The following is a 15,419-nucleotide window of genomic DNA, read 5'->3' as shown; positions in this document are numbered from 1 at the left end:
GCCACAGAGCAAAGAGCAGGTCTCCCCTCTCTTCTCCAAGTTTATTATTATTTTAAACATTCATAAAGTACACTGATAGTCAGAGACCCAGCAGCACTAGGACTTGGAACGGGGGCAGACAGCGAGACTTGCAGCAGCTCTGGCCTGCCAGCCCAGACAGGGATCAGTGAACCGCTGGACACGCTGGCCTGAGCAAACATGAGTGCAGTGAGCCAGCTTCAGAGGACCAGAGAGGCACGTGGTACCTGGCTGGACAAGGGGCAAGTTTCAAAGGCACAGCACGAAGCATGAGACCTCTGTCCTCTCCTGTGATGTTGGAGGTCCCCTTGTACCTCTTGTGGATCACATGTCCATTGCTGCCCCATGTGCTAGTGGGCAGTTTCTAGCACCCTCACAGGAGGGGCAGCAGGGAAAGTAAGTGTGGAACCTGCTTTCTCAGCTTCTAGAAAGCCACACGTAGAAGCAAAAACCGTGCTAAGGCACAGGCTGGAGCAAGCTAGAGAGAAGGCAAAAAGCTGCTGTAGATCATTCATCTAAAAGCAACATGACCCAACTGCTTTGTCAGGTACACTGACAAGGGTTACACAGCCTGCCAGCTGCTCAGAAAGACTGGGGCAGTTGGTCCCTGCATTGCCAAAGCCAGCCAGAGGACAAACCAATATGAGGGGAAAAAAGCTGTCCAGGGACAGTCAGGGGGCATGGAATTAGCACAGGCAAATCTGTGACAACAGGGGGGTTCCCTGGGTGCAGAGGCCAGGTTTGACTGCAAGAGCAAAAAAATCTAAATAAACAGGCTCTGAAGTCTCACTCTGGAGCTGCCCTCACACACAAAGCATCAGCCGTACCATGCGGCAGGAGCAGCTGGTGGTGGCTGGGGAAGCAGCATATGGCAGGGTGGGAAAGAATGCTATTTTCTGTGCTAGTGCTTCTTAGAAAGAAGAGTGATTCTCAGCCTGTTTGAAAGTCCTGAGGAGCTTCACTCACCCTGGTGGAGCCTGGCAGGGAACTGTGCCCTCTCCACAAGACAGTTAAGCCAAAAGCAACAGCAGCAAGCAGGAAAGGGCTGATATCATGCAAAGTGGCCCCACGGGGCTAATAGCAAAGCTTGTCCTCCCAGGCAGTGCCTCCTGCACGGCTGGTATTGATCAAGATGATCTCTGATGGCAGAGACCCTCCGAGAACTGAATCCATCATGGCAAGAGAAAGTGAAAGGAGGAAGGCGCTAGCCCCACTCAGGACAGACCCTAGACAGCAGCAGAAGCTAAATGAGCCCTTCAAAGAGAGAGGGAGATCAGCAGGTACCTCTGTGCAGATGCCAGGCTTAGGCTGGCAGTGTCCAGGGCTGAGAAGGGGAACCTCTGCCCTTCCAGCACTCTGCAAAGGCTCCCAGGAATTCTGGACTCCTTGCAAAGCTGTAGCAGCAGAGCAAGTTGGTGTGGGCAGGAGCTCTCCACTCATCTCGGCAGGACCAGTGGTTTTGCAGGCAGAGCCCGCTTACATGTGCTCAGGGTGGTTCTGGAGACACTTGATGATATCAGTAACAGGTTTGCCCTCGTAGCAGATCTGATACACAGCTGTGAAGAGGGGGAACCTGTGGGCAGATGAACAAAGTCACCCCTTGCCCCGTCACCACAGCTGGCAGAGTCAGAGCACCTCAACTTCTGTTGCGACATGCAGGACCACTGGGCAGGAGCAGGTGGGACAGTGGCATGGTACCTCAACCAACAGGCCATTCCTGCCCAGCTAGTTTGATATGGGCAGTGCAGAGATTGACCTGAACAGCAGAGACACTAAGGGTGGGTTTCCCCTCCTGCAGCTGCAGGAAAGATCCCAGCCCCACCCCAAAAGAGCAGACAAGAGAGATGACAGCACTCACTTCTCCACTGCGTTCTTGCTTTTAAGGATGTGATGCAGCTCAGCAGCTGTCGGGGGACCTTGCAGCTTCTGCCCATTCAACAGCTCCTTCTCCAGCTGCTCAATAGACTGAAACAACCCAACAGTGAGGGAGCTGGACCCTGCAACCCCATCTGCTGCCCCACATTCCTTCCCTGGAACCAGGCTGTGGCACTGGGCGAGCGAAGCCAGGATACCATAGTGCTAACTGGGTTCACCTCCCTGCCTGCTCTGCAGGCTGATGCAGATGTCAATGTTGCCTGCTCCCCACTCTGCTTACCTTCCCAGTCTTGGCAAAAGCCTCAGCCACCTTGCGGTTGCGGCCACCATAGCAGGTAGTGATGAGGTCAGCGATCCCACAGCTCTCCAGGAAAGTGGAGGAGGTGACAGGGCCCTTACAGAAGAGTTTGGCAAAGCCAATCATCTCCATCAGTCCCAGACGGATCACAGCAGCCTTCGTGTTGTCTCCATAGCCAAGCCCATCACAGAAACCAGCTCCTACAGCCACAATGTTCTGGAAAACAACAGCAGTGTGGAGTGATCTTTTCCCAACGGAGCTCAGGACTTTGCTGTGTCTGTGACCTGCCTGTGTAATCCCAAGCACAGGCTCCTGCCTGCCTCTGCCTATACCAGTGATCATCATCCCTCCAAGCAGCTGAACAGGACACATCCACAGTTCCCTCCAACATCTGGCCTTTGACCCAACCGTCTCAGCGGGCCACAGTGCAATATCCAGCGGGGTTCATTCAACTGCCAGCCTCCTCCCCAGAGCTCCCTGCAGAGCCCTAGAGAACTGCAGGCCCTGCTAACCAAGACCTGCAAACCCCGGTGAGCGGCTCACCCACCTTGAGAGCCCCACAGATCTCTACGGTGTCAGCCTCCTGTACCACCGTCACCCGGAAGTTCGGTGTCTGCATCAGATCCTTCAGCGTCTGCCCATGCTGCATGTTCTTGCAGCCTGATGAGACAAAGGGAGAAGGAGGAAGGTGATGGGGGCAGACCCTAAGTTAGGACTCTGCTGCTTTCCTGCCCAGTGGTGTGTTCCTACAGCACAGCCCTTGCAGCTAGTGCAGCGGGAGGAACCTATTGCCCATCTGATGGACGTTGCTAAATATTTGCAGGTTCACAAAGTGCCAAGCACACATTGCCTGGCAGATAAGCAAGGTTCAACCTTGGAATTCCCAGAAGATGGGGACAATCCCTGCTGCTGTGTCAAGCAAGACAGAAATTATATGCCCAGTAGATTAGAGGCATCTTCAAAGGTTGCAAATTTGGGTTTGGAAACTGCTGTTCTCCCTGTACCTGCAGTGTCCTGCACGAGAGCGTTTCTGTGTGCTCACAGCGATAGCATGCTCTGCTTATACCCCTCCAGTCTCTGTGGCCTCCTGCCCAGCATGTTTGCTTTTGTTTAAAATACACTTTGAATCCCACAACTTCTAACCCAGCAAACTGTTCTGTTGGTTTTGGCTGCTATGCATGATTCACAAACAGTGTAGAGGATGTTAGGAACAGTCACCAAATGAACTTTCAAGCAGCCCAGGCTGGCAATAACATGAGATCCAGGTGAGCATCCCTTGAAGCCCAAGGAAATGAAGGTGGGAACTCTTATTTCCTAAAGGGTCTCTTAGCATCCACCCCGTTCATTTGTGCCAGGCAGACTGCCTGATGCTCAGAGTCCACGCTGGCAGGAGCTTTTAGACACACAACTCTGTTCTTAATGAAGCGAGCAATTGCATCGTAAACCCTGTGAATGAGTTCATCCAGCTCCTAAGGAGTCTCACTGCCTCCACAGGGAAAAAGGGCCAGCTCACCCTAGGCAGCAGTAGCTTAAGCTGCACCATGCTCACCCCTTTGCCTCTTCCTGCTTGTCAGAAATGAAGGCTGCTAATGAGGAGGGTTGTTGGCTCCTTACCAATAGTTGTTTCACAGAACTTCTCTTCTGCCACTTCACTAGCAATGTTGGCCCCCATGAGGACGCTTATCTCTATTCCCAGTTTCTCATGGATAATGTCTGAGATCAGCCTCAGCCCATCTGGTCCTTCGTCCACCCCCTGGGAGACAACCAGGGACAGAGTTGAGCACCTGCTCCCCCAGAGACCCAGTCCCACCTGCCCCAATCCTGTCATTGCCTGTGCTGCAATGCTCCAACTCTCATCCCAACAGCCCCCCCAGTGCTCAGCTGCACCCCACTCCTCACAGCACTTGAGATCCCCCACATTCCCTCACCCTTCTCCTCCACCAATACACCTCTAAATCCCCATGAAGTCTCTGCCCCCACTTCCCACTCTACCCATGCTCCCCCAATAAACCTGGCGCCCAGTTTCTGCTCCAAAACCCCACAATTCCCTTTGCAGCCTCTTCAAGTCAGGCTGCTTCCAGCTAAACCCCTTTAGCCCAGTGCCCCAGCAAACTGCCTGGGGAAGCATCCCTCCTGCTCACACCTTGATGAGCGACACCCCGACAGCATCTTTCTTCACGTGGCCCTTGAGCTGGTCGCAGACTTTGCCGATAAACTGATGGGGAACCACGAACAGGAGGATGTCAGCCCCAGCACAGGCTTTCAGCAGGTCTGGCTCTGCTACCTGGAGAATATGATTGTCATCAGTAAGTTGTATCTGTAGTTGTGCAGTGAGCGTGTCCTGAATCCAGGACAAGGGGAGCAGGGGCTTGAGAGTAACTGCTGGGGGCTTCCCTGTAAGGGAAGGAAGGGCACAAAGTCACTGCCCCGAGGTCCCCTTCCAGGGCTGGCAGGGCAGAGGGGCTGGAGCAGAGCAGGACACAAGCAGCCTGAGCTGGTCCCACGAAAAGTGGTGCAAAGAGCTGGGGTCATTCTGGGGACCACAGCAGGCCAGTGCCAGCCGTGGGGCAGCAGGCCCCACGGGCTCTCTGCGTGCTGCCGATGCCAACTTGGAGGCAGCCACATGGCTTCAAGCCCAGCCTGTGGGATACCAGAGCGGGGGGCAAAGGTGGGCAGCGAGAGCAGCCAGGGCCGCAGCTCGTCCAAGCACAGATCAAGGTCACCGGGAGGGTGTAACTGAGTCCTGTGCAGCCCGGTGCATCCCCTCCCTACCTTCGCACCCCCAGTGCCCAGGGCACCAGAGCTCCAGCAGCTCCCAGCAGAGCTATTTATTACCTCTTACCAGGGAGAGCCCGGCTGTCAGCACCAGACCTTGCGCTCAAGCAGAGAGGCCGCCAGCGGGCCACACTCACCACGTTGGGGGGCAGCTTGTACCCTGGCAAGTACTTCACATTTTCATGCTCCGTGTTGATGATGTCAGTGAGCCGCCGGCCCCCCACCTCCTCCTCCAGCACCCACATGTTCACCTGGTTCTCGAAGGTGCTCAGCCGCGCCGCATTGGCGCCAGCGATCTTGGCGATGACCGAGCCCCTGCGTGGGCAGAGCAGAGCTGTGGGCAGCGGGCACTCAAGCCGCTGGCACCAATAAGCCCAGTGCACAACAGGTCACCAGGGGTCCTGGTGAAATGGGAACAGCTTGCACCGGGTACCGTGGGGCACCGGTGGGAGGACGGGGACCGCGCCGTGGCTCAAAGAGGGGACCCGGGTGTCCGGGCAGCAGGCACTCACCAGTTGCCAGAACCCACGACGCAGACTTTCTTGCCACCCATGGTGCAGGGAGCCAGGGCACTGCGCAGCGCTGACCCCACCGGTGGTATTTCAAGCCCGCCCGGAGCAGGGGCGGCCCCGGCCCGCCTCCGGCTCCGCCTCGCCCCCGGGGGGAACCGGGCACCGGTGGCAGAGGCCGGGCGGCTTCCCCAGGCACAGCCGGTGCTCGCAGCAAGGTGGGCGGCAATGAGGGGTTGCACTGCAGGTGCAGATTGCTCCCCTGAAGCAAAGGTGAAATAGCTCAGATCTCAAGTCTCAGCAGAGCCGGGAGTCGTGACTGCAGAGACTCTCTTCCCCTTTTTCTGCATAACAGCATTTTATTCTCCCCCTCTTCGTAAGAAGTGCCATTTTCCCCCCACAAGTAAAGAAATATGAACCATCTGGTTGCAGACCCAGGGCACAACTCCTGCCCTAATCTCACAGCCTTAAGCAGCAGCACTAACTGCCTGACCTTAAGGAAACTGCCCTTTCTTCTATACACAGATGATCTCTTTCCCTTGCAACGAGGGCTTACAGGTTTTCTGTAAAGCACTGTATTTCTACTTTTATAAACAAGGCAGGGTGAAGAAAGTAATGCCCCTTTTGCATAGTGTTAAACCCTTATATGTAAACTTTAATACAGTTTCTTCAAAATTATGCCTGACTCCCATGGGGCTTGTAACAGGCTGTCACAATTCTGCAAAGCAGCAGAGTGTGGAAAGGTGGCTGCTTAGATTTAATCAGCAGCTTGGCCACTGGATTTCCAGTTTTGCTCAAGTTACTTTGCTTATTTACCACTAAAGCACTTTGCAAAGGCTTAGCAGACTCTGCAAGCCAGGAGATCCTTACATGAAAGGCTCTCTATAAAAGGCCAAACTATGAAGAATATTTTCTCTCCAGTCTCTTAACCCACTTGGCTTTGTTATTAAAAAAAAAAAAAAAAAGTAGACATAATCCTGTCCCTTCCCAGGCAAGTAAATGAAGTGTCATCCACTAAGGCAGCTGCTGAGAGAAAGCATGCTGTCAGCACAGAAGGAGGGAGGACAGCTTCCTTCGCAGGAGGCTTTTATTAAAACTGGGTGACGTCTACAAGGATACAGTACAAAAAAAAAAAATTTGGTCCATGGAAAAAACCGTAATATTAAGAAAAGCAGTTATTCTGCAACAGCTATGTTTGCCTACGCAGTACTCAGCATCCTTCATGTGCAATTACCCTGAGGAGTCAGTGGGCTGCTTCATCAGCACAAAGACCTTCACCCCAGTACCACAGAGGAGCCATTTCATAAGGGGGCAAGGAGAAGGGAAGTCGAGAGTCTATTACTCACGGACATGTAGTAACACAGACACAAGGAGTAGGGCCACCCAGGCTCCCAAATTCATAGCAACCTTCCCAACCACACCAAAGCCAGGTGCGGGGATGAGAGGTGTTCATCCATAACATGACTTTGCAGCTATTCCAAGAGAATATGACCAACTTTCAAGTCCATTTGCATTACAGTCCCAAGCAGAAATACTGAGATCCAGGTTAAGAGAAGCCATTCTCTTAAACCTGGCCACTAGTTCACTAGTAATTCCTTCCATGAAGAGGCATCCGGGCTGCTACTCCCCATAGTAGAGAAAAATCTACTTGTACATTCCTGAACCATGCTGGGCCTTATGGCAGCCCCAGAACCTAAAACTTGACTAAAAACCACAGGAGCTTCAGCATGGAAACACCTGCTAACTTGTATATGCTTGGAGCTATGTCCACTCCCAAGGACTGTCCTTGTTACGTCCTCAGGTCGACACGAAGGAGCCTCTGGTCCCCACAGTAATTGACACAGGATAACTGTCCCAAAGGAATGAGCCTACAACGCTGCGCCCCTGCACAATTCCACCAGGCATTTGCTGCATCCCCTCTCCCTGCTACAGGGAAAACAGCCAGATGGCTTGCTGGAAGCGCAAGTGTAGGTCTTTTGAAGTGCAGAGAAGTCCCACCACTCCAATGTTTCTACATCCCTGCAGTAAGCCAATACCTCATCTCCCCTGTGATCCCAGCCTAGGACAGTCTGTCAAAGAACATGAAGGGAACAGGGCAGGGAAAAAGGAACAAGGGAAGAAGCAATTCTCTACACAGTTCAGTAACTTCCTCAAGGAGGAGAGTGACCTATGAGGCAGCCCAGTGCAGCAGCACCCTCCGAGCGAGGGAGTAAGGGCAGGGAGGTATGTCAGCTCATGGCATCCTGCCCAATACATCTCCTGGCACCATGCTATAAAACGAGGCAGGGAAGACACTAGCCACAGAACCCCACGCTTACAGCAGATCCAGGCTTCCCAGACCCAGGTCTCACATGTGCCACAGCTAGATGCTAGTTGGCGAGGAATGGGCTGTGGTTTCTGAACTTGAGAAAGGCTCCAAGTCAGCAGTCGTACTGGCTACTGGGGACACTACAGGCAGTGCGGAGTCAAGGGGAGGCTCTCGGAAGCCTTGGGACTGACAAGGCAACAGTCAGGAAGAAAACCAGGTAGAAATGTGTGCTCAGTGGAGCCTGTCTTGCTTGCCACACCCCAGAAGACCCCAGGTGTCCTGGAGTTGTCCCAACAGGGACAATGCCAGGATGAATAATGATGCGGGCCTCACTGCCGGAGTGGGATTATGTGAGCCTTAACAGTGTACTCTGCAGCTCTCTGTCTCCACAAATAGCTGTGATGCCTTCTGGTTGGGGAGGAGCGGAGCAGCCTATGTGTTACGGATTCCCAGGGCCTGCTCCAATTCCTGCCGTCTCTGCTGCACCTGCAAGGGAAGCCAGAGTCACAGCATTAACATACTTAGATGGTGCAGCACCACAGCATCCAAGTAACACAGAATCCAGCTGGAAAAGGGTGAACTCAGACTGGGACCAAGACGCATCAGCAGTGTCTGCAAGTGAAGTTTAGCACTCCCGCTTTCCACTGGCAGCGTCTGTTCCCAAGGAGTGACAGGTACTCTGAGCCACTGGGTACGGAGGGGGACCCCTGCTCAGGGATGCTCACCTTTGAGTAGAAGTATCTGCACACGGCTTCCTGAGCCCACGGCTGGAAGTAGAACTCAGCTCTACGCTCCTCTTCAGGATTCCCAACAACATCAGTCATTGTCTGGAGAGCACAAAGGACAAAACAGTTCAGGGAGTGCCAAAGCTCTGGCTGTGCTGAGCAATCCCACACTCCCTCCCCTTTCCTCAAAGAAATTTCAGTACAGTCAGGTCAGGTTCTTACACTCGACTCCAATTCTAGTCTTGCTTTCTGAGCAGGAAATTGCCTCTCTCTTTCTCTGTGGGAGCTGGTTATAATGAGGGAAGCGTTTGACTAGATCCACCTTCTACACAAGACAAAGCTTTTACCTTTAAATCCCGGCACTGGGACTGTAGCCAATCGTTGATGAAGCCCTGAGGATCTCGGGCAAAGCTCAGCATGAACTCGCGCTGGGTCTTCAGCTGGTTAATTGTCTCTATTGTTTCATGAATCTGAAGGAGATAAGCACAGCAACTAAACTGCCGAAATAGGGGAAAAAGTCAGACAGAAACATCAAGAGACCCAACACGTGAAGGCAAATTCTTATACTGCCTGGTTGACTTGTAACTATCAGAAAGGATTTTCAGTTCCCAGTTTCCTGCTCTAAATATTACCAATTTTCCCACTGACCATTTGCTTTAAAATTACACTTCCAGGTAAAGCCACCTGTTTGTAAGCATGGCTCACCACACTCCAGCTTCCAAATGCACAAGAGAGCAAAGCTGAACTCCTGTCCTGTTCAGGGCTCACCTGCTCCAGGGACACATTCCTACCCAGCAATGAGGAGGGCAGATCTGAGGGAGCTCTTCCTACCTTGTTATCCAGAGCAGCAATTTCCTGTTGACTGGCTGTGGACAGCAGAAAGGAATTCATCTGAGTTTTCAAAGTATCATCCACCTCCACATCAATGTCATAGCAAGCTGTTTTCTTCTGGTCATTTGGGTCAACACTAGGGGCATCCACAAGAAAGAAGCCAAAATAAGTGAGCAGCTCAAGAAAGCACCACATTGCAGCTACTGTAGGATGATGCAGCATATGGACTGCAGGCAGGGACAAGCCACGCTAGTGTTAGCTTCAGCTCTAACACCAAGCAGCAAAGCTCCACTGATGGCTTTGCAGCACAAAGACCAAGTGATTGCTCCAAGCAGATTTCTATCTACAAAAGTGTAATGCAAAAGACAGCATGAACGTGGGAGTGCCTTGTGGAAAAGAGAGATGTGATAAACGAAAGAGGCGGCTGTTCTTGTAAAAAGAAACAATGACAGGCAACACGGGAGCTACTGCTGAAAACCAGAACATACTACATCGTCTTCCTGTAGCAGCCTCATCCACCCTTTCCACTCTTCTTCCTAGAAAGATGAAGTGAAGTGGACCAGTCTCACCTGATCACATGATTAATGATGATCGGTTCTGGGGGCATAAGCAACGCATGAAGTCTTTGTGGGATTTCAGAGAACTTCATCCGCTGAGATTCAAATATCTGTGACAGAAACACAGGGCTAAGGAAAGGAAGGGAAGCTCAGTGCCAGTGATCACTGGCTGCTGACAAAGAAAAGCTGAAACAGTGTCGTAGTTTAACCCCAGCCAGCAACTAAGCACCACACAGCCATTCACTCACTCCTCCCCCCACCCAGTGGGATGGGGGAGAAAATCAGGAAAAGAAGTAGAACTTATGGGTTGACATAAGAATGGTTTAATAGAACAGAAAAGAAGAAACTAATAATGATAACACTAATAAAATGGCAACAGTAGTAATAAAAGGATTGGAATGTACAAATGATGCGCAGTGCAATTGCTTACCACCCGCTGACCAACACCCAGCTAGTCCCCGAGTGGCGATTCCCTGCCCCCACTTCCCAGTTCCTATACTAAATGGGATGTCACATGGTATGGAATACCCTGTTGGCCAGTTTGGGTCAGGTGCCCTGGCTGTGTCCTGTGCCAACTTCTTGTGCCCCTCCAGTTTTCTTGCTGGCTGGGCATGAGAAGCTGAAAAATCCTTGACTTTAGGCTAAACACTACTTAGCAACAACTGCAAACATCAGTGTTATCAAGGTTCTTTGCATACTGAACTCAAAACATAGCACTGTACCAGCTACTAGGAAGACAGTTAACTCTATCCCAGCTGAAACCAGGACCAACAGTCACCTGTTCCAGCCACACTTACCTGCTGGAGATATTTGTCACAGATGACATACTCCCGCTCATGAGGGTCCTGGAGCTTGTGAGTCTTGATATATTGCCACAATGCCTGGATGATCACTGGACGGGTCTGAGTGTGAATCCCCAAGAGACGAGCCAAGCGGGGATCCAATTTGAACTGGGGAGGCTGAAACAAAAAGCATAGAAAGGTGAAATGGCCACAGACTTGGCTAACAGTACATGTCCAGCACTGTTAGTCCCGACATCTTACCTGGTAATCCAGCATCAGAAGGACAGTGCAGCGCACGTTTACATCTCCTGGCCTCTTCACCTGGAAGCCATCTGTCTCCTGAGTTGTGGCAGTCCTGTGCCACTGGAACAGGAGAGGGCATTTAGAAGCACCCCCACACTCGGTTCCTTTTGCTCCCACTGCTTGGCACCCACCAAGCTTGCCAGTAAATCCCACCCACCTAGAGAAAGTGCACCTTATTCCCCACTTGAAACAAGAGTCAATACATTTGTTCAAGTCAGAGGAAAAGCTAAGATAAGAACTCAAGAGCTCCTGGCTCCCAGCCACTTGTTCAAGCCTTAAGAATCCCCACCTCTCAAGTTACGAGTGATATACAAACCCTGCCTGCTGAAATATCAACCCATTTTTAGAGGTAACAGAGCAAAAAGCAGCTCACCTCTACTAGGTGATTGTCAGGGCCATACAGGTCTTTATCAAGTTCAATGACCAGAGATTTAAAGAAGGATGAGAACTTTCTTTTCTGCTTGGTGGCGTCATATTTGGACAAAGCAGACTGCAAGCAACACAGGAAGGAAAAGTGTTAGGACAGAAGTCTCAGCACTCAAGCACAGCCACCGTGCACGACAGCATTCCTTTAAGTTCTGAACGCCTAAACTCACCAACATGTGCTTGAAAATCAAGTTCCAAGTCAGAAAGTGAAAGACTGGAGTTAAAGATGAGCTCACAGGAATTAAATCACTCAGCAATTACATACAATGCAAGTGCCCTGGTTCTCAGAGCCAGGGTACACAAGTGCTACTGATCTGCTCTCACCATTAATTCTTATAGCTATAAGAACTTTGTATAACTCATGTTATCCATGGGGATACCCATCGGTCTCCAAGTTGGGCTCTCAGTCTCGTCACCATCAGACTCCTTGGAAAACAGAGATGAAGGAGGATATCAAGCCCCTAGCTATGCTCTCAGACACTAAGAAACTGGTTTCATTGCCAATTCCAGATCCAAAAAATCACCTCTGTGGTTGGGTATTTCACACTTACATCTTCCAGCAGCCGCCCTTCCACCCGAAGCTCCCAGGAGGCGACTGTTCCTTCACCATCCTCTGCATCTGACTTGGCTGGATTGAAGGTATTGGAGATAAAAATACGTAGCTTTCGTTTTTGCTAAGAGAAAAAGCACCGGCTCAGTGTTATCTCTGAAATAAAGTGCTTACTATCTTGCTTATGCTTTGCTAAAACTAAGCTTAATGTTTTCAGCTGCCTCATATTCCCCTCCTCTCCTGTAGCAAGGGAAGAGGCATTTCTGGTTCCACTCCTTGGTTACGTCTGGAGCGTTAAGACTCCTGACATGCCACGCTTACAGGGACACGACCCAAGCTTCAGTGCCCTCCTGCTGTCTTAACTAAAATAAGAGCCTCCAAACCTTGCTTATGATAACCATGAACGCAGCCCTCCCCTACCTTAATGGGTCGCTTCAAAGCCTCCTGGATATCCAAGCGTTTCCTCATGATCGTCTGGTCCAATTTCCTTTCAAAGGCCAGCAAGTCCATATAGGCCTGAGACTCAGGTACAAGTTCACGAATCTACAGCCAATCAAGAATGCAAATCACCGTCAGCTCCCCCGCACTTCACCAGCCTACTTCATATCAACACAGGCTGCAAATGCGTGTGCCACTCACCCTCTGAGGTAGAATTTTGTCAGCCATCTTCTTCTTTTTAGCGCTGTTAAGGAAGATGCACACACAGGCATTAAAATGGCAACCACTTTCTGCAAATTAACTGTAGGCATTCGTGAAGGGAGGAAGATGATGGCGTATTCTCTGGTTTAGTGCTGCGGCATTAGCACTGCTCTCAGCCTGGATGCCAGTCTCAGGCCCAGGCTCTCATTTTCAGAAGCATTTATCATTACCGCCAGTGCAGAGTCAGGCTCTTTATTCCCCACAGCCCCTGCCAGGCCTCCAGCACTGCAGAGCTAACAAACCCTGCAGCAGTGTGACTAACTGATTACCTGAACATTTCACATCCCCTATAAGGGCTTAAAAAGCGGGCCTACATCAAGTTGGAAAGGGCATACTGACACAATGCCTAACCAAAGTGACTCTCCAGCCTCAATTAGCTTCAGATTGACCTGCACATTAAATCAAGGGATGAATTACCAGCATTACTGAGAAATCACATTATACTGCCAGAAACGCAACATAAACTTGCTCTTGTCTAGCAGCTGCACGTTATTTTTTTATCTGGCAGCCCCCCTCTCCCAGAGAAGCTGCACGAGAAAGCCGACGTCCCTTTCAGCCGCTCCACAAGAAGAAGCCACGAGAAGCCCAAGCGCAGCATGAAGGCAGATCGCCCCGGACGCAGACAAACAGAAAAGCTTTGTGCCGCTAAGGGCAGCCAGCCGATTACACCGAGTCCGTAACTGACGCTTCCCATCGCCCCGCGCCTGCCACAGTCTCCGCTTCAGCTCTCCGATTTCAGGGGTGCCTGCCTGCACCCCCAAACCCAGCCTCTCCCTGGGGAGCCCTTGGGGAGAGAGGCAATGCATCTGGTCTGTGCTCCCACCTGGGGATGCCCCGAGATGCCCCGTTGTCCGGGGATATCCCGGGATGCCCCGGGATGACCCCCCCGCTGCCCGGGGTTGCCCCGGGATGCCGACCCTTACTTGTGGTTGCGGTTGGGCACGGCCTGCGGTTGCACCTGCTGGAGCTGCTGGGGTGCCGGTCTCTTCCGCGCCTGGTCCAGGCTGGCCTGCGCCATCCCGGGCCGCACCGCCGGGCTCCCGCCGTAACCGGGGGGCCCCATGGAGGGACCCTGAGGTGCTAGCCGGCTACCCGGTAACATCCCGGGGCGCTGCGGAGAGAAGAAAACGGGTCCCGTACCCACCGGGAGGAACCGTTCCCGTTCCCGTTCCCTCCCGCCCTGCCCCGCCCCGCCGGTCCGCGCGCCCCCGCCGGCCCCTCCCCCGCCTCACCGGGTAGGCGGCTCCCGGCAACGGCGAGCGGTACAAGCCCTGTCCCGGAGCCGGTCCCATGCGCACCGGCCCACCCGGTGTGCCCGGTCCCAGCGCACCGGCCCCGGCAGCGGCTCCACCACCGCCACCGCTGGGAGTAACCGACTGGAATCCCGCCCGCGCCGCCATCTTCTCCAGCACAAAGGGGAGCGGGCCGGAACCGGACGTACGCCATAGAGAGAAGGCGCGGGCGGGGCGCTAGAGAGGCGCCGCCCTTGACGGGCGCCCTCTGCTGGCTGGAGGCCCGCCTCAGCGGGGCGGAGGGGTCTTGGGGGTCCACAGGAGGGTGCGCGGTGTGGGATCGGGGTCCTGCGGCTTTTGGGGAGGGTGTAGGGTCTTGGAGCAGGGTCCTGGGGGATTAGGGAAGGGTACAGGGTCCACGAGGGTTGGTCTTGGGAGCGCGGGGTCCCAGGGACAGCGTCGGTGGGGAGCTCGCGGGGGATGCAAGGGCCACGGGGGAGCGGAGGGTCCCGTGGGTGTTAGGAGCGGGGCTGTGTGTTAGGGGCTCCCACCTCTGTGCAAAACCACCTGTAAGAGAATTTGCAGGTCCTCGAACCCTTAGGCGGGCAATCTGTCGAGCTCCCTTCCGGCGCGCTCAGGGACTCGTCTACCCACCTCGGCCGACATCGCACTTATTCTGATCTCTCCTGTCCTAATTTAGGCTGGCTGATTTTCACTGCAGCTGTCAGAGCTACTGCGCAGGAGTTGTTACCGTCAGAAATGCCCCAGAGTTGAGGAGGGTTGGGGTGTTGGGCTCACGCTTGCCAGGCCGTAAGTGCAGCGCTCGCCGTTGTAAATCCGTGTCTGTTGCAGGAGATGCTGGTCCCAAAGCCTCCCTTGCTCTGGGATGTGCTCGGAGGAAGGAGGCTTTGCCTGCGCCGGGAACGGAAGAGTCCAACGTGCAGACGTGGCAGTAACACCTCTCAACAGAACTGCTGTCCTTAACATCTTAAGAATCAAGCTTATGGGGGCATAAATGGACGTGAATGGAATCAGTTTGTTCGGGTTTAGGCTGAGCACCCAGGAAAAGGATTCCTATTCCCTTGACAGTGACTTGGGTTGCTACAGAAAGCGTGATGTTAGAATTGGAACAGGCTGCCCAGTCACCATCCCTGGAGGTATTCAAAAAAGCGTGTCGACAAGGCACTTCAGGACATGGTTTAGTGGGCATGGTTGATGGTTGGACTCGATGATCTTGAAGGTCTTTTCCAACCTAAATGATTCTATGAATTAAAGGCCACTTTCTGCAAGTATTAGCATTAAGTTCCCTATTCCCCAGAGCACTTACCCTTATGGTTGCTCAGAGAGAAAAGGGACACAAATCCAGCCAGCATCAATCTGGAAAAAAAGCCAAGTGAGCAGTCACACCACAAGTATTAATTAAGCAATTAATGATGATCATGGGTCATTTCAGAGGCTGTCCCATACAGTGCATGTCATTGTTGACTGAGTAAAGAAGTGGGGATGCGTTGGCACCTTTTCTGTCAGATAC

General features: G+C 52.7%; 2 protein-coding genes across 2 annotated transcripts; both read right to left on the bottom strand.

Annotated features, from left to right (window-relative positions):
• Window positions 1–20: 20 nt before the first annotated feature.
• GPD1 (glycerol-3-phosphate dehydrogenase 1) lies at window positions 21–6,441 on the bottom strand. Its single transcript, XM_049818513.1, has 8 exons — window positions 5,479–6,441; window positions 5,104–5,281; window positions 4,335–4,475; window positions 3,806–3,944; window positions 2,739–2,851; window positions 2,174–2,407; window positions 1,877–1,983; window positions 21–1,591 (listed from the first exon to the last, which is right to left on the bottom strand). The coding sequence occupies exons 1-8, from the start codon at window positions 5,517–5,519 to the stop codon at window positions 1,495–1,497; spliced, it is 1,050 nt and encodes a 349-aa protein (XP_049674470.1). The 5' UTR covers window positions 5,520–6,441; the 3' UTR covers window positions 21–1,494.
• Window positions 6,442–6,544: 103 nt separating this feature from the next.
• On the bottom strand, window positions 6,545–14,067 carry SMARCD1 (SWI/SNF related, matrix associated, actin dependent regulator of chromatin, subfamily d, member 1). Its single transcript, XM_049818507.1, has 13 exons — window positions 13,889–14,067; window positions 13,580–13,767; window positions 12,597–12,639; window positions 12,378–12,500; window positions 11,959–12,081; window positions 11,355–11,471; window positions 10,940–11,041; window positions 10,694–10,855; window positions 9,909–10,006; window positions 9,340–9,475; window positions 8,856–8,978; window positions 8,509–8,610; window positions 6,545–8,269 (listed from the first exon to the last, which is right to left on the bottom strand). Exons 1-13 carry the CDS (start codon window positions 14,054–14,056, stop codon window positions 8,216–8,218), a joined length of 1,539 nt encoding a protein of 512 aa, XP_049674464.1. The 5' UTR covers window positions 14,057–14,067; the 3' UTR covers window positions 6,545–8,215.
• Window positions 14,068–15,419: the final 1,352 nt, after the last annotated feature.

Source organism: Accipiter gentilis, chromosome 16 (genome assembly GCF_929443795.1).
Source record: "Accipiter gentilis chromosome 16, bAccGen1.1, whole genome shotgun sequence".
NCBI lineage: Eukaryota > Metazoa > Chordata > Aves > Accipitriformes > Accipitridae > Astur > Astur gentilis.
The sequence above is the reverse complement of the archived record's forward strand: the minus strand, read 5'-3'. Positions and strand labels throughout refer to the sequence as shown.